Here is a 25,032-nt window from a genome sequence, read left to right as displayed (position 1 = left end):
AGCAGTGTCAGCAGCATGGGCCACATGTCTCATACAGCAACCTTACAGCTGGCCTGAAAGCAGTGCTATTTCTCTTTACCCAGACACCTCTACATAACACTGGTCGGAGAACAATAGATACCCACCTTCTCTAGTCTCCATCTGTAGAATACAACTCACCTCAAGTCACCACCTCACCTCAAGTCTCTGCATGTATGATATTGAGAGAGCAGATTCCAATTCTGAATCAGAACAGCATATTGATAATAATATTCCACTTTAGACTGCATGCAGTTTTATATTATTTATTAGTATTAAATCTATTTTCATAAATGGCAGCCCACAGTAGAAATATGCTGCATACACAGTTCTCATAGGCACAAAGTGGCTTTATGAAATCTGAAACGTGATATAGCTTGATTGAATGCTCTGAGTCATAATTGGATTCCTCCTTTCCTCCCCCCTAACCTCCCCTCACCCCTCTCCTCCTCATCTCCCCCCTGACAGAAGATAACTGCGACAGCCTTAATCAAAGAGATGGAACATTTTGATCCCACTCTCGATTAGATTAGATTACATAAACTGAAGCAATTTTACAAAATGCAAGGCGAATGATCAACAGGTCATTCAACTTGATCTCTAACCCAGTTTAGGCAGTTACACAGTAAACAATGTAAGGCATTCCACTGTTCCATTTTCTTCCAACTAAAATCCTTTATTTGAAATGTCTAATCAATTTTACATTTAGGTTTCTCCAATACTGTGTAGTATATTGAATTGAGTTAAAATATGTATGTTGCAATTGTTTAATTCCATGTAAGTAAAAAGAGTAAGATAAATAATGTAAAATATACTGTGTCTGCAAAATGTATATAGGTTCAGAACTTTTGTGAAACAACACAGTTGAAAAAGACATGGCAAGTATAAATCAAAACTGAATGGTCTTCAGAGATAGATGGGAAGGATTGAGGATAGCTGAAGGATGGGACTAAAAACAAACAAAAGATAACTATTGTAAAATGTACTGTGTCCGTAAATTGTATATACAGTTGAAGTAAGAAGTTTACATACACTTTAGGTTGGAGTCATTAAAACTCGTTTTTCAACTACAAAGTATAGTTTTGGCAAGTCGGTTAGGACATCTACTTTGTGCATGACACAAGTCATTTTTCTAACATTTGTCTACAGACAGATTATTTCACTTATAATTCACTGTATCACAATTCCAGTGGGTCAGAAGTTTACATACACTAAGTTGACTGTGCCTTTAAACAGCTTGGAAAATTCCAGAAAATGTCATGGTTTTAGAAGCTTCTGATAGGCTAATTGACAAACTTTGAATCAATTGGAGGTGTACCTGTGGATGTACTTCAAGGCCTACCTTCAAACTCAGTGCCTCTTTGCTTTACATCATGGGAAAATCAAAAGAAATCAGCCAAGACCTCAGAAAAAAATGGTAGGCCTCCTCAAGTCTGGTTCATCCTTGAGAGCAATTTCCAAACCGCTGAAGGTACCACGTTCATCTGTACAAACAATAGTACGCAAGTATAAACACCATAGGACCATGCAGCCATCATACCAGGAAGGAGATGCGTTCTCCCAGAGATAAATGTACTTTGGTGAGAAAAGTGCAAATCAATCCCAGAAAAACAGCAAAGGACCGTGTGAAGATGCTGGAGGAAACAGGTACAAAAGTATCTATATCCACAGTAAAACGAGTCCTATATCGACATAACCTGAAAGGCCACTCAGCAAGGAAGAAGTCACTGCTCCAAAACCGCCATAAAAAAGTCAGACTACGGTTTGCAACTCTGCTTTTTTCCCCAGAAAGTTCTTCCTGTCTGCTCGATGGATGGAGAACCCCGCGGGCTCAATTGACGGGGACAATATATCCGGAGAGAGCCATGATTCTGTAAAACAGAGTATCCCTGATGTCTCTCTGGAAGGAGCTCACCCTGAGCTTGTCTACTTTATTGTCCAGGGACTGAACGTTAGCGAGCAATATACTCAGAAGTGGTGGATGGTATGCACGCCGCCTGAGTCTGACTAGGGCCCCACTTATTCTTCCTCTTCTCCAGGGTTGGCGTGTTGGTGCAGCCACTGGGATGAATAGAGCTCCCTTAGGGAAGTTCAAACAAAGGATCCAGATCAGGGAAGTAGAATTTCTGCTTGAATTTCTGGTAAGTGACTGCCATTCTAATGTCCTACAGTTATTGTTGGCTGTTGGTAATAATACTAGAAAGTTGCAAATTGGCTAAGAGCTAGAAACAGGGTGACTGTGTTGTCAGCGCCATCTTAAAATGTTTTGCTTGGTAAATAGAATGATGATGCCGACCTTTAAAGGGCTAATCAGCAGTTGAAACAATCAGGTAAAAAGCTCAGGAATGGGGCTTGAGAAATGTAACCATAATCAAACTAATAGACATGGATACAAGCACTGACCATCAATGATATCAAAATGATATTTTCAACCATCTTCTGAGTCGATATAGTGTTTGTTTACAATAACATTGTTTACATACAATGGAGTAAACCAAGCTTTTTCGGGGGGAGGGGGTTATAATGGGGTACAACAGTTAAACCAAGCTCATGAGGTATTTAAAAGTTATTTTCTTCATGAATCAATGGGTACATATCATTCATTAGAAGTATTAACAAAAAGCAATCGCAGAGAATCTATTTTTATTTTTTGAAAGGAGGAGTATCGAGTGGAAGGAGCGAGTCTCAAGGAGCCAAAATGTGTTTAGTGAAATTGGCGAATTGACCAGTAGGGAGAGACAATGAGAGATCCTGTCCTGGCACAGCGACAGCGTCTATTCTGTTCTGTTGGAGGGACTGCATGCATGGGAGGGAGTAGCAGCCTCAGTACCAGGCGGGGATCTCAGATCGGAGCACGGAGTGGATAGGGGAGGCTGCTAGGCTACATGCTGCTGTCGCTGCCACCTTTGTTGTAAGCAGGGAACGTTTGATTTCACCACTACATCCATACTGCAGCAGACATAGCCTACGGATATTTATCACGGATTGCAAGGGGAAATACATTACAACCGGCATACCCATGTACTTATACAAGGGCAGAGGACTGCTTCTCCTCACGCTCTTGGCCGCTTTGCAGGTAATGTGTCTGCGGAACGGTTTTGTTGAGTTGAACAGGACAGTTCTAGGACTAGTGCTTGTTTTCAGTGACGATGCTTCTGCTGTGATCTGTCGGGTAACGTGCCGGCTTGTCCATTACGGCTCGCCTCTCCACTATGAAAAAAGGCTACCTAGGCATGTTTTGCATGGTTGCTAGATTTAATGCATCCAGTATTGGGAACTTGCATATGTGACACGTCAACAAATAATGACAATATGTAGTAGATTGATATTGCATGAAGATCAACCCTGGGTTATTGTAGCCGAAACCGCTAGGGTCTATTTGAAGGATGGGATGATTTGCCATTTAAAAAGCTACCCTTCTTCAAAATATGTTTTTGTGTTGGCTACAATGTATCAAGAGTAAATTCATTAAAATAAATCTAACCCACATAATCTATTAAACATAGTATTATCTTTTAGGGTATTCCGTCCATATGGTGATCAAACAATGCAATGTTTCTTCTTAAGTATATATATTTTTTTAACTTGCTGAGATGATGATAGCCTGCCTATACATGCATGTTTGTTGGATACATTTGTAACCTTTTCACGATAAAACATTATATGGTTACAAAGTTAAGGTCTATTGATGCAGGCCAGCTACTTGAATAATTTCCCCGGACCGCGGGGTTACAAAAACCTACCATTATTTATTCCTAACGGACACGGAATGAGCCTCGAGGCAATGGCCCATTCTGTCTTGTAAATAGGCTATCAGTGCAAACAACAGCTACACACACCGGTGCACTTATCGTATCTAGAGTTTCACTAGGTTAGTGGAATCCACAAACTCTGCCAGGGACAATGCTGAGTTAATGTTTGATTTCCGACCCACAAATCGCCTTCAAGTCAGCTGCTTATTGTGCCTAGGCAGAATTTAAAGTATCAACGTAGCCTAATCCAGTTTTCTAGGCTATTTATCATATTTTATAGCTAATTCTGCATATTCTGGTTTCTTCGCAATAATTTGTTTTAATTACTAATTTAGTCCTAACTTACTTATTTGAGTTATAACATTATAATTAAGGAACATTTTCTTTTAATGGCCAAAATAGTAAAATGATTAAGCTCTAATATGAGAAACAGTCTAATAATATATATAGGCCTATTTATTTCCCCCCCAAAACGAGATATCATACTTTTAGAAGAACTAGTGTGTGAACAATGCTGTTATATGCATCGTGGTGTGCTCTGCCTGATAATGCAGTGAGAGAAAGGCAGCCCTACACCTCCCCCTCCTGCCCCAGCATATTCCAGTCAAATCCCGCTGATTAATGGCAAGTGGCACGGATACACACAATGCTTTTTTTCTTCTGAACTCTTCTCCTTTCACATTCTTTTCAGGTCCGGTCTTTCTAAAGAAATAGGATTAAGTGTATTTGGGAAGATGGGGTCGACTGGTGCCCACCCAATATGTATGATCGGATTTGAACATGCTTGTACACAATCAGGGAATCTATTCAAACTCAACTCTGAATAGTTTAGGCTTACTTATTATTTTTTGGCGATGTTTATTTTAAATGTTTTATAAATTGAATTTGTGTTAAATTGAATTTGTGTCAATGAATGTTTGTTTATTTTTGGAAAGAAGATGGAGATAAATAATTTGGCAGGTGATCATTTATTATTCTAACAATGGCAGAAATATAATGTATCCGAAACAACATGACTGTTTTTAAATCAGAGACAGAGCGAGGCAGGGGGAGGAGAAAAAGGAAGAGATGAGGATGATGATGTAGTGCTTGAGTAGACACAGGAATTGACACACAGAGACGTTCACCCCTACTGTTTAGTAGGGGTGTTAGGAGTTGTAGGCTAGTTTCACCGTTCCTGAATTTGAAAGCATCTTGTTAAACCAGAGCAGAGTATGATAAGGGGGCCAACCAGCGTTCAACCATTGCCTGGGCTTGGGCCTGAGCCTGGGCCTCCCTCTCTCTCCTCACAGAGACAAATGGGGCCTGTTCTTACCTAGCCATGCTCCTTGGCTAATGCTTAACCCTTTTGGCCTCATTATCCTAATTGCAGTCCTCGCTATAAAAACAACAGATGCTTTGTAGAACTGTGGTGGAGGGTTCAGAACGTGACCAAGACTTTTCGGGGGGTAGTCAGAGAAGTGCATTTTTTTGGGGGGGGGGGGATTGTGACTCTGACTCATTCTCTCCCCTCCCACCCCCCGGTCCTATCCCTGCAGATCGCAACTGAGGGCAGAGGCACCCTTCCTCTGTGCCGGCCGGGGTTCTCTGAAGATGTGTATGTCGCCGTGGTGCCAGAGAGTGCAGAGAAGGGACAGCCCCTTTTCAATGGTAAGCGCTGGATTGGGCAGATTCTTTCTATGTCGCTCTTTGCTGGCTGTTTGTAGTATGTTTGTTCACATGTGCTTCAGCGTTTCTATGTGCGTGTGTGTGCGCCTGCCCATGTCTATATATAGATATTGCTGCACTGTCGGAACTAGAAGCACAAGCCTTCCGCTACACTCGTAATAACATATGCTAACCATGTGTATGTGACAAATAAAATGTGATTTTATTTGATTTACTGTTGTTTCGCTCAACACGTGTATGATGTTGAGTGCGGTGGGGGGGTGACAACAAGCATTAAACGTATTTCAACAATTAGCGTTGCTGTTATGTGGGCCCAGAAGCCCATGTTGTTTGGCTTGTAAGCCAATGAAATCTCAGTCTGGATCAATTTAGCCCTGCTTCTAGTCATTTGCTTACACAGGCCTTTTTTGAAGAACAGAGCACAATTAAACAACAACAAATAATCTTACCGCAGTGTTGCTGAAATTCCAATGCATAAACACTGGGGCAATCTGTTCCTGTGATGTGACTCGACTTTATTTGCCTTTAAAAATCGTTTTTTAAAGGCAATTGAAAGAATTAGAAAAATGTTAAACCATTTGGAAATTAGATTACTTTATACAGTCTCCTTTATGAAAAATGCATATTTATTGAGATATTTTTATTTTACCTTTATTTAACTAGGCAAGCCAGTTAAGAACAAATTCTTATCTACAATGACGGCCTAGGAACAGTGAACTGTGAACTGCCCCTGAACTGCCTTGTTCAGGGGCAGAACGACAGATTTTTAGCTTGTCGGCTCGGGGATTCGATCTTGCAACCTTTCAGTTACTAGTCCAACGCTCTAACCACTATATGCTTGCATAAGTCACAGAAAGTTTCATTCTAAATAGGAAATGAAAAATCGAACTTCTTTCTTCGTTTTGAAATGGAACCGTGGTAGTTGTAATTCTAAAAGTGAAAACATTGGATGCACTTTGCAAAGCACAGTCATGTAATGGACATGTTGCTTGTGCCTCAGCACATCTTCTATGTCTTGTTTCTATGTTTCTGTATTTTTGCAATTTTCTTTTACACATATGCTAACCCAAGTGGCATGCGGATCAAATGGTCAAAGCTTTTATATGCTGTGTGCTATTTGCTGCTTTAGGCAATAATTATTATGCGAGTAAATAAGTATGTGGTTATTATTTCTGCCATGTTACCCTTAAACATAACTTCAAGAAAATGCATAAACCTTGCAAGTACATGGTAGAAACATACATTAAAGGAAATACGTGGTCAGTGGCCATGCTGTTTTATAATCCCAACCCCACTCAATGGCTGTCATTTCCTTGTAACACAGCTTTAGTATCAGTGTTGTGTTTGTACATCAGCTGCTCTGTTGGAAATCCAACATGGAATAGCATGGCTTGCTGGATCTAACCAGTATTTGATCTGTTTCATTTGTATCTGTTTCATATAACTTCTAAAACATGTAATTCAGAAAAACAAGGAAAATATATGTCATGTTAATTTTTTTCAATCAATATAATGCAATGGAAACTGTAATTACAATGTATAATAGAAAATATGACCAATTAATGTATTATTTGCGAGGAATCAGTCCCAAAGTCAAAATGCTGCCACACAAACAAACACATTTACTATAGTGACAGCCACCAATAGCACCTCTGAACAGTGCTGAGACAGACGATAAAACAGGAATATACCACCAATGTGCTATCCAAGGGCTTGGGGCCTTGAGGTCATCTGAACCAGAAAACAGTTCCAGTGGCGTTGGATTTCACAGTGTGTGCCTAGAAGTCACAGTCAGCCGAGGTTGTGAGTCAGGAAGATGGAGGGGGGCGAGTAGGAATGAGAGAGAAGAGAGAGATAAAAGAGAGAGAGGGGAAAAAGAGGGAGAAGGGGAAGGGAGAAAGAGAGAGCGAGTAAAAGAGGGGTGGATGGAAAAGAAAGAAATAGCTTTTACACAGCCCAACCTCCAGTTTGATCCTCCAAGTGATAGTTTTGCCCCTCAGTTGGTTTGTGGATGGGCCATGACCAGAGGTAATCAAGTTCCCATTTGTCAGCCACCCTTCATCCCTTCCCTCACCTTCTCCTCTCCTCTCTATTTACCCTCCCCACCTCCTCTTCTCTCCTCTTTCTTAGCCCTCCTCCCAGCCCTCCAACCTCTATGGAGAGAGAGATTCCCTGACAGGGAGAGAGACACAGCACTTCTGTGTCATTGTAATGTGCTGGCCTGGAGCTGGGGCTGCATGGGGCTCAGTAGCTCAGTGGTGTGGGATGATGCTAATGAATGCGCCAGTCGCTAATGAAAGTCTCCTGTGGCATGTTTTGAAAGACAAAGCTTCCATGGTGTGGAGGGAGTGTTAAGCCCCCCTCATGTTTTCTAACTGCACTTTCACCATGCTGCTTGTGAATATTGTTTTTACCAGGAAGCTGGGAAACAGAGGATTTTCAAGAAGCTCCTAGCCACATGAGGTGTAGTGTGGAGCCTAATGCCATGACACCTTTCTATTTTTGTCTTTCTGTGAGAATGCCTGCCTCCTGTGCATTTCATTACGTTTCTTAATTGCACCCTTAGGCCGTAAATAATGAATGAATGGAGACAGTGAATCTTGTAGCAGTCATTCTCCTCAACCATACCTCAGTGTTAATGCTCAATGTAATAGAAAATCCTTCCTTGTTATGTCAGAAATAATCTAGCAGCCTCATTGTAATATGCATGGACCTATCCTCATTTAGAAAAGCTATTAGGGAGCGTAGATATACTAAGCTCTCTCTAGAGCTGGGACAGTTTCTTTCCTCCAAGTTTGGCAAGAGGATAGTTGTGAATATGACTGTAAACCTGACTGTAAACCTATCAGCATACAGTATTAGGTAACAGTAATACGATCACATTGTTCTTGCTGCAGTTGACCCCGTGGAGAGTGGAGACAGTAGGAGAAGGGATAGGGTGTAAGACGTTTCATTCAACCTCGCTGTCTCTGAAGGGGATTCATCTGAGTAATTGATTACCAGAATACACACCCTGAGAAGATCATAGCGAACAGCAGCATTCACATGCAAATGTAATGGAATAAATAACAAAGTAAAAAGTTTCTCGGCCCAAAACACATTCAGTTCTGCTTGGGTATTCTCTATAATGCCAATTCCTCCACAATACACAGGTAATTGTTGAATTGTGAAGACGTAATGATTTGTTAGGTGATGCAGATCAGAGATTAACTATTGGTTGGCCCTAGCTAACGCTCCATCAGTTTTCAATAGAATCGTTCAGGTGTATCTGGACAACATTGGTTAGCAGAGCAGCAGAGGGGAAAGCGAGGGTGGACAATTATTTATCTGCAGTCTCCTCTCTCCTCTCTATCCGAGGATGTGGAAAGCAAGGATTTGAGCTTTTTGTTTGTGAACGTAAAGCTGCGTCAGGCTTAGGAGGTTTCCCACTGTCGGCCCCAAGGGGCCTCTCATGACCTTGTCTAAAGCAGGGAACTATTTGTTTATGACTGATACTGAGTCACTCAGTGGAGAGAAAAGAACAAACATGGCCTATACATCAATTCCCCTCACTATACTCATCACTAGTCACCACCACAGCTAAGCTAACACTGTGTCACCACCAGCGAGTGTTCCTATAGAAAGGACGTTTTAACATTCATGTCATGTTCGTTTCCTGTTCGATGGAAATTGCTTATATTTTGAAATCAGCAGGTAAAATGGCCATTATGGCTGGCGACGGTAGTATGGCCTGGGTCTTGGAGCTGCTGGATAATGGAATACTGGCTATAGAGAGCTGACATGTACACTGAGTGTACAAAACATTAGGAACATCAAATATTGCATTGCAACCCATTTTGCCCTCAGAACAGCTTCAATTCGTTGGGGGAATGAACTCTACAAGGTGTCGAAAGCGTTCCACAGGGTTGCTGGCCCATGTGAAAAACCCAGCAGCGTTGCAGTTCTTGACACACTCAAACCAGTGTGTCTGGCACCTACTACCATAACCCTTTCAAAGCCACTTAAATCTTTTGTCTTGCCCATTCACCCTCTGAATGGCACACATACAACACCCATGTTTCAATTGTCTTAAGGCTTCTCTGACCTGTCTCCTCCCGTTCATCTACACTGATTGAAGTGGATCAAACAAGTGACATCAATAAGGGATCAAAGCTTTCACCTGGATTCAGCTGGTCAGTCTATGTCATGGAAAAAGCAGGTGTTCCTAATGTTTTGTACACTCAGTGTATTGTCCTGCTTTTCAGATGAGGAGGAGCAGGAATATAAAGTGAGTCAATCACAGCAGCATTATTCAGCAGACGCATTCCTCTCCAAAACTGGGTTAATGAAAAAGCCCAAAAGCCTAATTGAACTTAAAACACTCTCCTCTCGCTTGCAGCCTCCCCAACCCCATCACCTATGTTACCCTATTTTTAAATTAATACATTTTTACACCCCCCCCCCCCAAGCCATTTAGTTTCAGATGTTTTTTTCCAATTAAGTGTGCTGGGCCGATGAAAATGCTTATAGTCTACTACTTCAACTTCTGTTCAAGTGCTTTTAACGCCAGTACGTCGACCGTGTCCACTGAGCCGTCTGTATCTGGCTCCACTGACTGGGGGTTCAAACCCCAAGCCGGCCTGGGGAGACACAGTTGACCGATTTCATGAAGTGGTTTGAACAAGCAGTACCAACATTAGCTGTGTGAGAGAGAGAGAGAGAGAGAGAGAGACTTTCTTTCTGTCTAATGAAATGTAAACTGGATGGAAAGACCTCATGGGCATAAGAAATAACATCACTTTTCATTGCTTAGTCTTTTAGTATAATTACCTTTCCCTGGTCTGTTTGATTAAGACAAACATCTGCAACCAACAAAGAACCAGTCCCTTTTGACAGAAGGAAAACATTCAGAAAAATAAATGATACACCTTCTTTTGTGGCTTTTGGCGTTTTTTAAGGGTGGAGATTGCGTTTGCGTGGTGTTGTTGTTGTGTTTCTCTGCACTCTTTCAAGGTTCCTGATGGCCCCTGGTATAGGGTACATTTGGGGCAGCTCTCAGAAGTGTTTGAGAGGCCGTGTGTTTGGTCAGACGTGACCCTGGTCGATCCCGTCCTGTAAATTGGGGCCGGTGCTCAGCAACCGACTCAACCTCTTACGACTCCAGGAGGGGGTGGTGCGTGTGTGTGGAGGGGGGTGGTGGCATGGTATTCTAGCGATCTCACACTGAAAGGAGAGACCGGTGAATGGAGGTCATGACCCTCACAGTGGCGGCCCCATGTACACGACACCTCTCAGTGCATGTTGTCCTGACCTGTCTAAATGAACATCTATCACCGGGGAAAGGAGAGGCGGGGAGGCGGAGTGTTCAGACGGAGCACCGTTCGGTTGGGTGGATCTCTACGGATGTTTCCACTGTACATGATAAATGGTCATGAATTAGCGTGACATTTGCAGCCTAATCAAAGGCATCTGTATTAGTTATGAGGGGCTGCTGCGGAAACACTGACGGAACATGATTCTCTTATGAAACATTATAACAAAGATACACATTCATTTTGTGAATAATGTGTATCTGAGGGTTAGCCGGAGTCCGTGTCATCGCACAGCACATCATGGCCGTAGATAAGAGAATGTGTGTAATAGCGTAGGGCAATGAAACCTCCCCCTGGCTGCTTTGCTGCAGTTGAGATGGTGTAGTAGACCACTGTCTGAAGTACTGATGTCTGTGCCAATCCTGAATTATTCAATAGTCAAACAAGGCTTCTTTAATATTCTAATCCCCTGGTGAGATGAGATCCATAACTACAGAAGAGCCATCATCCTTCCATTCATCAGTCAGATGAGAAGAGGAGAGGACGAGGGAATCAGCAGGAGGCATCCAACAGCTCAGCCAAGCCCTTACTTTCTTTTTTTCATTACGATGATCGCTGAGTGTTACACAAGTTCCTCTTAACTCTTGTTTTTTATAGTAGGACACCGAGTGCAACCCCACGACCGCACCTTTCTCAACATCTCATTTGATGGGGGTTCTAAATCCCAATTCCTCGCTTCCCTTGTTTTAAGTCGAAGCAGCACTTCTTCCTTCTTTCAGGGTGATCCTGTTTGCAGCACCAGTCCATTGCTCTCTTTCTCATTCCCCTTCTTTCTCTTTTTTCCCCACCAAGCGGATCAATAGATCCAGGGTCTTTGTTTGGCATGATCAATATGTTGTAATGAAAGCTGTGCTCCAATTCCCAGCTAAAGCATTGCTGCCTGCCTGCCTGCTGGGTTTTGGAGGAATCTGCTTTTTTCTTTATTGTTATGAGACCCCATACATTTTCATTGTCCGCCTGTCGGTGTTGGTTTTTCCCCGTGCCACGCCACCATGGCCTAGATAACTGCCACATATCATGTCGCCTGATTGGATCTCAGTGGTATATGGCTTCAATACCCCTGACCTCTGATGCAATTTTGCCTACGATATAACATGGAAGTTGTGTTAGTGTTGTGTTAGTCCAGCAGTGAGAGGTGGGGGCTGAGGACACTATATACTGATAATTTCACGTGACCCCGGGTCCATGGCACTCCAAAGGCCGTATCATAACTATGAAACAGTAATGTTGTTAATGTATTAAAGCAAGTGCACCCATCTGCGGCTAATTTGCTCAGAGGTGGGGAGGCTGGCGGTGCCACTTAGGGCTATGATGCTTGGTGGTATGACTGGAGAGGGCATCTTTTATTTATGGCTGACCTTTTTTCTCTCCAGTGCCTCCTTATCGAACAGCTAGTCTGCTCAGCATCTCCGCACGTTTTGGGAGCAGACAGGGACTTGTGAAAAGCCTGAATGCAGATAAAGGGATTTTTGTGTGGAGAGTGGTTGGTGGAAGGTTGACATTGGGGTTAACTCTTTAGTCTGGCTCACGTCTCAGCGCTTCTGCTCATATCACTCATATCAGCGGCTAGCCCTGCCCTTTGTTAGAGTGTGTAACACTCTGCTTCTTGTTAGAGTGTGTAACACTCTGCCTCTTGTTAGAGTGTGTAACACTCTGCCTCTTGTTAGAGTGTGTAACACTGACATAGGGCAGCAGTTAAGGTGCCTCTCCATTGTGCATGTGTGTGTGTGTGGGTGTTTGTCCTTAGCATATAATTAGCCTGTTCAACCCAGAAGGCCCTGAGAGCCGGTGGGGCTCCTCTCCCTCTCCACCAGTCAGAGGAGAGTTCCGGAAACCACAGCTGTTGCTAAGGGCCTTGACTTGTCGTCAGTCACATGACACACCTATCATTCAAATATCTCAACTTACATTCAGGAGCATCCAATATGCTTTCTGTAAGGGTTAACGTCGTCAGCCTAGATGGGGTTCTTTTAAGTGTTGTTTTTAACCACATTTTTCAAATAATAATTGTGTTGACTGGGTTTCCATGGGGATTGGATATGGAAACAAAGGTTTCAAACAATTGGTGCATGGGTCCGTCCTCAGTCATATGAAGGTTATGTGCTTTTATTGGTTATTTGCTTATGAATCACACCAGGGCCCCTCCAGCCTTGAACCACTCTGGCTTGGGTTTCTGAAATTGATGTGTGTTCTTCAATCTAAAAGACTGTCAGAAGGCAAAGATGAATTTATTTTTCTAAAACAATCCTTTCCTGTAAGCACTCTGTCATGAGGTGAGGTGAGACTGGGAATGGTTCCTTTCTGAATCTGGACAACCACTAATTCGGATGTGTGAGTTTTATTTGACATGAAAGACATCTGGAAAGTGCAGAACATGACCGTTCCATGTAATGAGGTTGGGTATAATTAGCTGTATTGGCCTTGCTTTCCACATAATATGCTTCCTTATATGTAGGCTAGGGTTATTTTTAACTAGTAAAACTCCAGACCCAGGCTTGCGCTTGGCAGACAACAGGTCAACACAGCGGAGTGAACTGTTTATTTTGCTAAATGACTTGTGGTTTTCACTCGTTTTTTTTTCTTTCTTCAGGAGGCAGGCCTCTTTAGTTTGGGCAGCAGCACAGCGAACAACTCCATATCTCTCCTGCTAGATTCTAGCTTCACAAAGAGAGCCCTGTTCACAGTGTTGGCCCAGCAGTCGATTGAGCAGTTTTCAAAGAAACCTTTTTATTGTACCCTCCTCCCATTCGTTCATTCCCTCTCTCGGTGTTGTGTGCTTGTTTCTCTCATTATGCGGCTAAATAGCTGAGTGGGTGGAGGCTAGCCCTCAGGTTTTCCATCACATCCCACCATTCAGGCATCACTTAAGCATAAAGGAGGAAAATAACAAATATCCCTCGTACCACAGGAGCAAAATGCTTTTTTTTTTTTTTTCCAGTGATCTTTTGTTTGCTTATGATACATGTAAATCCTTAACTACTGTTTTGTTGGCACTGGGGTGTGGCCTTGACAGCACAAGTATCTGAACCTCTGACACTACCTATATCAAATAAAATGTATTTATCACATGCTTTGTTAACAACAGGTGTAGACTGACAGTGAAATGCTTACAATCACTTATCTGCGAACAAGAAGCGTTCGAAAGGCAATAAAAATAGCAATGAGAAGTGCCCAGAACCATCTCGTCTTTAGGGTCATAGAGTTAAATTATATTATTAATTATATATATATATATATATATATATATATATATTTAAGAGACAACTTGACTGAACTGAGAGCATGCAGTTCTTTTTCTATTGAAACAGAGTGTGTATTTAAAGCATTTTTCTTTTTTTCTTGTCAAATGTTAAGCTCAGCTCAGGGTTTTAAGCCCCATGCTGAGCTAGAGAGGCAACAGGAATTGACACACCATTATTTCACTGACAACAAAAGGGGAAATTTGAGGCAGGGAGACATAAATTGACTCAGATACTATAACCATGTTCCACAAAGGCCAATATCCTGCCTGGGATGAGACCGAGACGGCAGGCAGCCTCCCTCCCTCCTCTCTCCCTCCCCCACCGCCTGTCGCAGGCCTCACCAACTATTGTGTTCCGGACAGGGCTTCTATTTCAACGTACCAGCGCTTCTTTGGACGTTACTCTTTGATAATTTGCCAGGTCCTGTCCTGTGACATCGCTCCCTGACGCATTCTCTTCTCTTCTCCCACTCATCCCTTTGCCCTCCATCTATCATCCCTCCTTCTACTACTCTACCACTCCCTCCCCATCCCCGTCTTCTTCACGTATGCACTAAGCAGCAGTGTGATGGATGAGCCCCCATATCCTCCATAGGATGATTGATGTGCTTTAATTGAGTAATGCATTGATCCTACTGAAGCGTTCTGTTTAGCATTATACAGCGTCAAAACCAACCTCAGGTTTCGTTCCTTATGGCGACCTTGACAACCTCATGGGTGTTAGTCTTTAGCTGGGCACATAAAGCACTGTTAAAGTTGTGCTGGTAATGTTTTTGACGAATGACCTGGCCCGGTGTTGTTTTGTGGAGGTTGGTGTTTTTTATATTTCCCAGAGGTCTCTCTGTTTCAGCTGAAGAGGCCTCTGTGTCTGTCTGAAGTGCGCTGGAGGGAGGGAGAGAGAGAGAGGGAAGGAGAGAGAGAGAAGCAGAGGATGAGGCAGGAAATGAGTAACGATATCCACTACTCACTTATCATATCAAGCCAGGTCACCTCCGAAGGGACGGGTATTGATATGTGGTAACGAATTACGTTGATTTATATCAGTTTAATCTTGGGCATCTGTTGATTGGGAACACTGAGGCGACAGTTCCTCTTCGCTTCCCTTCGCCTGCCGTCTCCCACCAAAACTGTTTACCTCATCAGATGAGCGGATGTGTCTGTCTGTATTACTGTCCCACTCAAAGTGATATACCGTTACCAGGCCGTTACCGGGCCGCATTGATGCTGCGGAAGTTATGATTGACCTGCGTCAAATTCTAGTTACCATCTGAGGCGGGCGTATACGGGCTGCTGCATCACAGAGCTACACCAATCAGTCAATCAATCAATCAAATGTATTTATAAAACCCTTTTTACATCAGCAGATGTCACAAAGTGCTATACAGAAACCCAGCCTAAAACCCCAAACAGCAAGCAATGCAGATGTATTTGTATTTATTATGGTCATGGGGTCCAGCAAAATTAAGGGGTCCAGCAAAATTAAGGAAGTTTATACAGTTTAAAAAACATACATTACATTCACAGATTTCACAACACACTGTGTGCCCTCAGGCCCCTACTACACTACCACATATCTACAGTACTACATCCATGTGTATGTATATTATCCTGTGTGTGTGTATATGCATGTGTCTGTGCCAATGTTTGTGTTGCTTCACAGTCCCCTCTGTTCTATAAGGTGTTTTTTATCTGTTTTTTAAATCTAATTTTATTGCTTGCATCAGTTACTTGATATGGAATAGAGTACCATGTAGTCATGGCTCTATGTAGTACTGTGTGCCTCCCATAGTCTGTTCTGGACTTGGGGACTGTGAAGAGACCTCTTGTGGCATGTCTTGTGGGGTATGCTTGAGTGTCCGAGCTGTGTGCCAGTAATTTAGACAGACAGCTCGGTGCATTCAACATGTCAATACCTTTCATAAGTAAAAGTAGTGATGAAGTCAATCTCTCCTCCACTTTCAGCCAGGATGTAGAAGCACGGTGGCTAGGAAAATCTCCCTAGAAAGGCAGGAACCTAGGAAGAAACCTAGAGAGGAACACGCCCCTCTCCCCTCCCCCGTTAGCCTGTGTTATTTCACCCTGTGTCGATATTTACTGAGGCTTTAAAAAGCGTGCAGTGTGCCGCCACATTATTTGCTGTAATACTGTGGGCTCAGCAAGATATGGGCTGGAAGGGGGTGGATGTACACTACTGGGAGCTCATAGGCCTGGGATGGTTGCTCCATGCACCATGTAGCCTGTATACTGTGTGTTGGGCCTGGTCTGCAGTGCAGTGTATGATTTGAGCCCTGTACATTAAATTACCCATTGAGGTGTCATTGAGAAAGGCTCAAAAAATAGATTTGAGACTTGATTCTCTTTTACTATGCACACAACGCTTGAGCAGTTTTTGTGGCGACCACTCAACCAGCCACCTTAGCAATGACAACAAGGAAATGTGGTGTTTTTGCTTCTCGCAAACTGATCAATCACCATGAACCAACATGTTATTTCAACAAACACATGTATTATTTGTTATTCAAGCTATAAGTAGGTCTATCAAGTTAGATAGACCTAGTAAATGTATTTTACAGGGCGCCAGACATTGTCTGTGTTAATTAACTCACTAACTAACTTACTAGCATTACATTCCAGGTGCATTGCTTTCCGGTAAACATTCCACCTCCAACCTCCCACTGTACCCCACTAGAAAGCAACACACTCAATCTTCTATAGACCCTGTGTCACTCCTCCACTCTCTCCACTAAGTGTTCTAAGCACTGTGACCTTTTGCCAAAGATAAGCTTCCGTCGGCTGACTTTAAGAGTTTGAAATAATAGCATCAGCCATGAATCTATGACATTGTTAACCATATGAGAGCTATGAGCCAAAGTTATTGACCTTTCATGACTGTCACTAGTGATAGAGGGACTTGGGCCTGGGAGGTGAATAAATTGGCCTTATTAAGGACCAGGGATTGGAATCAAAGACCTAGGGGGCAACTTTATCCTCCAATTTTCCCTCTCAGTGGACATTTAAAAGTCTTTGTTGTACACTATTTGACCAATTCCCTTCTGCTAGAATAGAAAGTGATGGTGCCAGCAGTGTTTAGGCCTAGTGTGAAAGTCACACAGAATCATAATGCCCCGACTCAATCATAATGCATAGCGCAAGACGAGGGTTAAATGCAGTGGCTGATTGTAGGATTAACACTTGCGGTCCTGACTTACTTACCGGATCTTAATCTTGAACGGAGGTCATTATTACGGTATGTGATGAAGGATTTGCGGGGGGATTTGAAAAGCTGGTGTTTCAAGGATTTTATGCATAAGGGATTTAATGCTAGAGTTGCTGCAATGTTTTATTTTCAATCACAATCTTTTCTCTTTCTCCCTGCTGGGTCTTTGTACTGTGTGTGATTGATTTGGTATGTTTATAGCTGGAAAAACAATACAACTGAGTGGAGGGCAAGAGAGGCAGAGTTTAATGAACTATGTAAAGAATGTCGGCTGGAAGGACGGGGGAGTCAGGGAGATGTTGGCGAGGGAGACGTGGGTTGAGGAGACTGACCACATGTTATTAAGTATGAATGTCTTAGTGGGAGGTGAGGGAGGCATGCAGCACTGTTATTGGGTTCTTATTCCATTTTCTTCTCTATGATTCTTAATTTTTTCCTCAGCTGTCTGTATCGAACCACTTCTGTGTTTGTAGTCACACGCCACCCATCTCATTGGGTCCAACTAAACTTTGGAATCATTTCAATGTCTAGTTTTGATTTATATTTGGTTGAGCTGTCAACTAACATGGATTCAATGTGAAATCAACAAAAAATGTCACCATGTTTTTGGATTTCCTTTACGTTGATGACTTTTTCAAATCCAATCAGTTTTCCACGTTGATTCAACGTTATCACATTGAATTATTTTGTTGAAATGACGATTCAACCCGTTTTTGCTGAGTGGGTTATCTGTGAGGACCCACCAAGCTTTGTTTAGTGAATCCTGGATGTACATTATTACATATACATATTAACACAGGACCCCTGTCTCTCCCCATTACAAATAAAATAAAATAAATAGATGGATAAAATGTAATTAAATGGGTGTAGCCAGCACCATGTCTGTGTGTTTGTTATTGCAAAGTGTCCCTAGTGGGGTCCATCTGAAAGCACATTTTTAATAACGCTGGAGAAGCTTATCTCTGGTTGTTAGTCTTTTGTTTAGTGATTCATAAATGTACAAATTAACCCAGGACCCTAGGTATAGTCTGGTGTCATTCATTTGGATTAGCCTGTTGAATTTGTCAAGTTTATAGAAAGACAGCCAAAGTATGTGGTAGAAGGATGGATGCATAAGGATGGTTTCAGTGTTTGTTTGTGTGTGTGCTCACTTCTACACGTGTTTGTAGAGTGGATTAGTTTCATACATGGTATTTACAGACGAAACACAGCCAATCTAGAGAATATGTTAGTTTCCAGTGGGGGTATGCAGGGGGGCTCAGTTTATTTTGGGCATTCAGGGCCTCTATATCATGCAGTCCTCTCCTGGCAGGAGGTGTGGGGAAGTGGGTGCCAGTTGATGGGATAAGATAAACAAAGATAAAGTCCCCGCTCCTGGCTCTTCAAGTTCATGTATGTTGTGGATGAGGTGCTAGCAGCATAAACCAAACGACTGATATGATTCATTTAATTGTTTGTTTTTAGAGCCGGAATGAGGAATAGTTAGGGGAAAGGGTGCACCCCTGTGTAGTCCCCAATAAAGTGGACCTTGTTGGATGAGCAGAAAAAAATAAGACAACTGTTGATTGGGAGGCCATTTGAATGTGAAGGGCTTGTTTTCGCTCTACTGCGTCCCACAGAGAATGCGTTGTCTAGGAGTGCTAAGGTCACAGTGACACAAACAAGGCCATTGTGTTAGGTGAATCAGCAGTGTATTTACCAGTGCTATTCTATTCTGCTGTTGATCTCCCCCGACCACTAATGGCCATTGTTAGGGCTCTTTTTATATGGTCGCTGAATGATTCTTTTGTGAATAGAGATTTGATTAAAATGACGGTGGCATTGACAACTGTTGTGTATGAGACACCATATTAGGGAGTTACTGGATGAGCGATTTGCCTTACATGTGTGTTGAATAGTACCGATATTGACGTTTATTACTTTTTTATATTCATGCACATACTAAAAGTATGTAGAGTAGAGTTGGGATTTTAAACTGTGGATTGATTGTGTGGTTTCAAATGAAGGGTGAAGACACCAAACAGCAGAATGTGTTTGATATATTATAAAACAATGTACCATGGATTTGAATGCATACAGGCATGCGAGCAGGCACTTTGTCATGCCTGCAGCTGTGTGTGCACACTACCTATGATTCATGAACTTGAATCATACCGACCAATGACAGCAGCAGCACAGGCTGGTACTAAAGTAGCGCTGCCTGGGAGAATAACCTGTGTGGCGTGATAACTCTACAAGAACACCTCACCACCGTGACCAGCCATGCTATCCACAAGCCCACCTGCCACACCACAGGTATCACCATAACGTCACAGCCAAACAATGTTGCCTTCTGCTTTCATAGCCAAGACAACAATAAGAGTCTGTCGTTATTCTGTTGCGGCGGCAGCTCCCCCCTCTTCCTCACACCAGCCCCATCCGCGGTCTCTTCAGAGCCGGGCTAGTACAGCCGTTAAGGCTGTGTGGTGTGTGGAGTATTAGGTGCTGCCTGGCTGCTGTTGACAGCTGGAACAGAATTCCATGCCACTTGGACACAGCTGAGGCAGTGTCTAGCCTCTCCTCTCCTCGCCCAATCCCCTCCAGTCTGGGCCCTGTGATTATCCCTGGCGTTTATTTATTATTCTGCCCATCGCCGGCACAGCGCAGGACGCCTAGAAAATGTGATTGCACCACCATCGATTTGTGCCTGTTTGAAATGAGGTGGGCCAGACAGAAATACACACACTTATGTGGAAGTAAGTCCTCCCCCTTTCTCTGTCTCTCTGTCGCTCTCTCTCTCTGTCTCTCTCTTTCTCTTTCACCTCTGTGATTGTGACTACTTCCTGAGCCTGCTGTGCTGTGTGAGTTGCTGCTTAGTCTCTTGTTGTGCCTTGTCCGCCTGACTACTGAGGCGTCTGAGCATGTGTATCTGTTTGGGCAGCTGTGCCCCACTGGTAAGCGCCGTTCTGTGGGGGATAAGTGGGGATAGGCATGCGCTCTGCTCTACCCGTCAGAGTTTTTCATCTGCTTGCAAAACGCGACAGCTGGACTGAGCTTTGGACAGCGCCAATGTCTCTTCTACTGCATTCCTCTACTGACTCTTTCTGATCAGAGATGGCCATCGAGAGACTTCCACAGTCTTTTGGCTTTCCACACTCTCTTTGCTTTCTTCTTGTTCTGGTTGTAAGCAAAGCTCTACAAAGTGAGAGCATGTGTTAAGAATTAGCACCGACAAAACTGTTTTAAGAGCGGCTTAACAATTTAAAGATGTGCTGTGGCAGTCTCCTTTGGTCTCCTCCTACATTCTTGTGGTGAAAACACTGAGCGGTAATACGAGGAAGGGTTTTATGTGTGGAGGAGAAGAGAAGGCCAAGATGAGCCCTCCCCTTGGGGATTAATGGAACTCTTTGTCGCTGTTCATAGGAAATATGAAAGGCTCTTTGTTCGTGGAGTGGACTCGACGGTCGCTGCAAGCAAATAACCACCCCTGTCATATCCCAAATCCCCCACAACCTCTAAATTCATTGCCTTGACTGTCTCTCATCCTTCAACCTGATTCCCCCCCCACACACACTTTAAGCCTATGTGTTTTCTGTCAAAGTCGCTCATTTATGATTCTGCTGCAGTGCACTGTGTGTGCTGGGGTAGTTTGGAGCGGCTTCAGAGACACTAAGGCTCACACTGTTAGTATTCACTGTCACTTCTATGGTTACGGCCGTTGTCAAAGTGGAGACAGCCAGGGTGAAATAGTGGCACGCAGACCCTGATTCATGGCCTTGCCTGTGATTCCATGTTTATTATTATCTGTCTGCTCTGATCTATTTTTCTGTAGCTCAACAACTTGTGGGCCTACCTCATAGTTAAGAAGTAAGTGAATGGCTAGTTTTTTGCCACTGCCAGCCAGAAAATAATGGTTTCTTCCCGACTGGTTGGACAGTGTTGTACAGATGTAGGATCTTAATTTGAGACAGTTTGCTAAAGCAGGAAAATAATCCTGCTGCAACAGGAAATGTGAATAATGTGGATAATAATGAATTAACATTTCCGTAGGGGTTGGTATTAATACATTTTTCTCCAAGGAAAATCAAGTCTAAAATTTCCAAGTGAAAATTACAAACTTCGTAAGTCTTTTTAAACCTCAAATACACTACACGTTTTAAATGCCCTGCATTTCAGTAAAGTTCTCCTGCGACAGGTCCTACATTTGTAATGTTTTTTTTTTTTTGTGCAGATCCTCAGTCGTTGGAGAGGCTAGACTTTAAGAGATGTTAAACATACCTTCCTGGGCAAGGCCAGATAAACGATGGCCTATCTATCAGTATGGGTGGAAATTAGATTTTGGCACTTCACTGGTGTGTCTTTCATCTAGTCACACCTTGTCACATGTCACACCTGTGGTCCAGTCAGGAAGAGAAGGTGAAAGGTTGAGCCGCGGTGTCAATCGAGGTGTTAGTCTGTTTGAACGACTCAGCCTAAAACAACAATAGGATTCATAAAAAGCGTCTTTTTTTACTCCCTCTATCTTTCCTTTGCAACTGCAAGCACCCATGGTCGTCGTGAGCATAATTGTTTTACAGTGTCTGCAAGGCTGAATATATTTCCCTGTTTTTTTGGGGGTACTTTAAGCGGAGGATTAAAATGTGTCAGATGCTATTGTTTTGATCTTCCCTGCCTGCATTGCATAGGAATTTGGTCTGCGCTCAGTCTGTTAAGCACTTCAATACAGTACACAGATTAACGTGTCTATACAAAATCCTCTTTTCAGTGGCTCTGAGCTTACCAGGACTACTCCAAAAGAGTTTCATTCTATCTCTACATGTCTAGCTTTTCTTTTAGACATGGAGGCTCTAGGCCTTTTAGCATCCTCAACCACAGTTTATTTGGTTTGGAGGAGAGAAAGAAGGAAATAACAGTGTTCTAGGATATAAACATGTCACCTCTGACATATGGAAAAGCCGTATGTGTGAAACCACATTCACATGTTACATATGGGATGCACACAATATCTTTACTGGTGCAAGCAATGTATTATAGACCTTTATGTGGCAAAGAGCCATGTCTTCTGTATCTTGAATAACCTTTGCTGTACTGATTTGCAAAGCAATCCTGAAAAGTTTAGGCCGTACACAGAATATATCACATATTTGACTAAATGTAGTTTATAAGATACAGATTTTAGGTTTCTGTTTTGAAGCAGGTTGTTGCTCACCCTCTCCCTCTGTCTGTCTAGCCTAGAGGAGTAGAGCTAGTGACTCAGTGGAGGGAGACAATCTATTGGCTCCATGTTGACTTCCCCAGGCCGTCTCCAATGGATTTGACACAGGTAACACTGTGTTTGTAATGAAAGGGGGAGGGGAGCTAGTAAAGGAGGTGAACCCCAGCCGGAGAAAAGAACACGTCAAAGGAAAAGAAGAGAAAAACTCACATGAGGAGGGACACAAAGTGTGCAAAAGCTTTGGGTTGGCATTGCTTTCTGACACCTGTTTTACTCTCCTATTTTCTCACCCCATCCCCACCTAGTAGAGTTCTAGACTGCAGGGGGAGTTCCTGGCAGAATATGAACCAGGATTTGAAAGGCTGAAGCAAAATACACAAGGCGTACATGCATTCCATGCCATGCTAACTTCATAAATGTTTTTGAATTCAGTTGGCTCTGGCTCTGTCTGTCTGATGCATGGAATAAGGTCTTTGCTCCTATAATGAGGTTTCATTGTTTTTTCCCCGACTAATTTTTTGTTGTTGCTAGTTTAATTGTAATAGTGAGGAAGCATTAATTTGTTTAATTCACTGGACTGGGAGTTGATGTCTGGCATGGCATGGTAGGAGGGAGTACAGTTTAATGGCCATCCTCTGGAAAGGATAAGCCTGATTAGGTCTGATGTGCCTCCTGTCTCCTATAACCTAATGTGGGAGTGATCGACAGAGCAGAGGATTCTGGGACGGGAGACAGTGGAACTATAAATCGGGACCATGTTTCTGTTCCCTGGCCCTTGAGTTTGTAATTGGCCATTAGGCCTGGTATATATACGGTGGAGGAGGCTGGAGATGGAGGGGCCAGATGTCGTTGGTCGTCGATGTGGCTGGGTTCAATAGTGGGCCGTTAGTGATGGGGGAGGCTGTGGCAGTAAAGAGGGGGACGTAGGCTGGACACTGTCCCTCATTAAGGGGGGGCTGGACTGGTGGGCCCCATAAAGACCCCTTTAATGATCTGACCAGGAGGAGCTCCAACAGTTTGCCCACAGTCGTAAAAACGGGCCGATATCCCCAAGATACTCCGCTGTGATTTGGTCATAGCTCTCGGCACCAGCTGTCCTAGCCTGTTTAAATCTAACATGTGGGCGCCGGCCCCCTCCAGTTACGGTGTATGCCATATGTACAGCAACATTGATCTGAAACTGAACTGGACAGCTCCCACTGGTCTGCTTCAAACTGTTTCTCCACGTCTCCCCCTGGATGATTGAATGGAACATATGCAAGGACAAACATTAAGGATTCCAGTATTTGGTGTAATATCATATGGCCCTGTTGGTCATATCATCGTGATTGATTTATGGCGCCATTTGGGTTTCTCACATTACCACTTTGTATGCGTTGCATTCTTTCATTCCCCATTCAATGAAACCAAATACGGCCTTGCTTTTTATATTCAACTAACCTAGTCAAAGAAAATATTCCTTTTTAAAAATAGAGATTGGATTTACACTTGATGGCCTGAAGGGGTTGAGGTGTCACAGAGCCAAGGCGTGGCTGCAGCCACAAGCACCCCTCACTCTATCTCTTGTTTATCTAGTCCTTAACTCTACACACAGCTGTTGTGTTGGGCTGTGGGCTGGGGGTCTGTGGAATGGTGATGAGCTCCTAATGTGGATTCCAGTGAGGCAGAAAGGCAAATGTTAGTTGTTCAGGTTCCTCCTGGTATCCCGGCATCGCTGCAGCTGCAACCCCCCCCCCCCCCCCCCCACACACACACACACACACACACACATGCACATCCACATACTGTACACACACACACACCCCGCCTTGGCGCCCACCCAGAATGCAACACAATATCCGCCAGCATCCCAGCTGCAGACGCTTTAAGATATCCTCTGTTGCTAATATTCCATTCTGTTCAGCGACAGAAGCCTGCATACTTAATCATTAGGGCTTCCAGCACAATGGTCCTCTTCTTTGAAACCAAAGTCCCCAACTGGAAAAAACAACAACTGATTTGAAGATTTCGAGAACAAATCTGATTTAATGCTTGGTTTAATGTTGTATTGTCCTCCTACTGGTGTTAAGTGAACTTTGCATAAACCGAGCATCCAGATACATTTCTAATTAAAATGGTGTTTGGATAAGGTGTCCTCTCCACTCTGTTGCCTTTGGTTACGACACACACGCACACACGCACACACGCACACACACACACACACACACACACACACACACACACACACACACACACACACACACACACACACACACACACACACACACACACACACACACACACACACACACACACACACACACACACACACACACACACACACACACACACAAAAATACCCCCATGCTCTCTCTCTCTCTTTAAACACCATTGTTTCCAGTACTTTAGTAGAATGTTATGGCTCTTCTTTGGCTGTGACTGTTTTAGAGGGTCTGTTTTGGGGGGTTTTTGGCTCTTTGCGGTGGAACTGCTTTTTGGCCAGGCAGTATAGATCACAATGGAGGGCTCTGTATCGGACAGATGAGTCACTTTTAAAGAGACATATGAATACAGACCCATGGTTTTCCCATTGCATTGCACCGGGATGTTAC

General features: G+C 43.3%; 1 protein-coding gene across 1 annotated transcript in view; it reads left to right on the top strand.

Moving 5' to 3' along the window:
- The first annotated feature begins 2,838 nt into the window (after window positions 1-2,838).
- The window catches only part of LOC139560333 (cadherin-2-like), an 89,570-nt gene continuing 67,376 nt past the window's right edge, over window positions 2,839-25,032 (top strand). The window contains exons 1-2 of the mRNA XM_071376997.1: window positions 2,839-3,094; window positions 5,309-5,420. Coding sequence (XP_071233098.1) covers window positions 3,038-3,094; window positions 5,309-5,420 — 169 coding nt within the window. The 5' untranslated portion in view covers window positions 2,839-3,037. The remainder of the gene's footprint in view (window positions 3,095-5,308; window positions 5,421-25,032) is intronic.

Source organism: Salvelinus alpinus, chromosome 30 (assembly GCF_045679555.1).
Source record: "Salvelinus alpinus chromosome 30, SLU_Salpinus.1, whole genome shotgun sequence".
Lineage (NCBI taxonomy): Eukaryota > Metazoa > Chordata > Actinopteri > Salmoniformes > Salmonidae > Salvelinus > Salvelinus alpinus.
The sequence above is the reverse complement of the archived record's forward strand: the minus strand, read 5'-3'. Positions and strand labels throughout refer to the sequence as shown.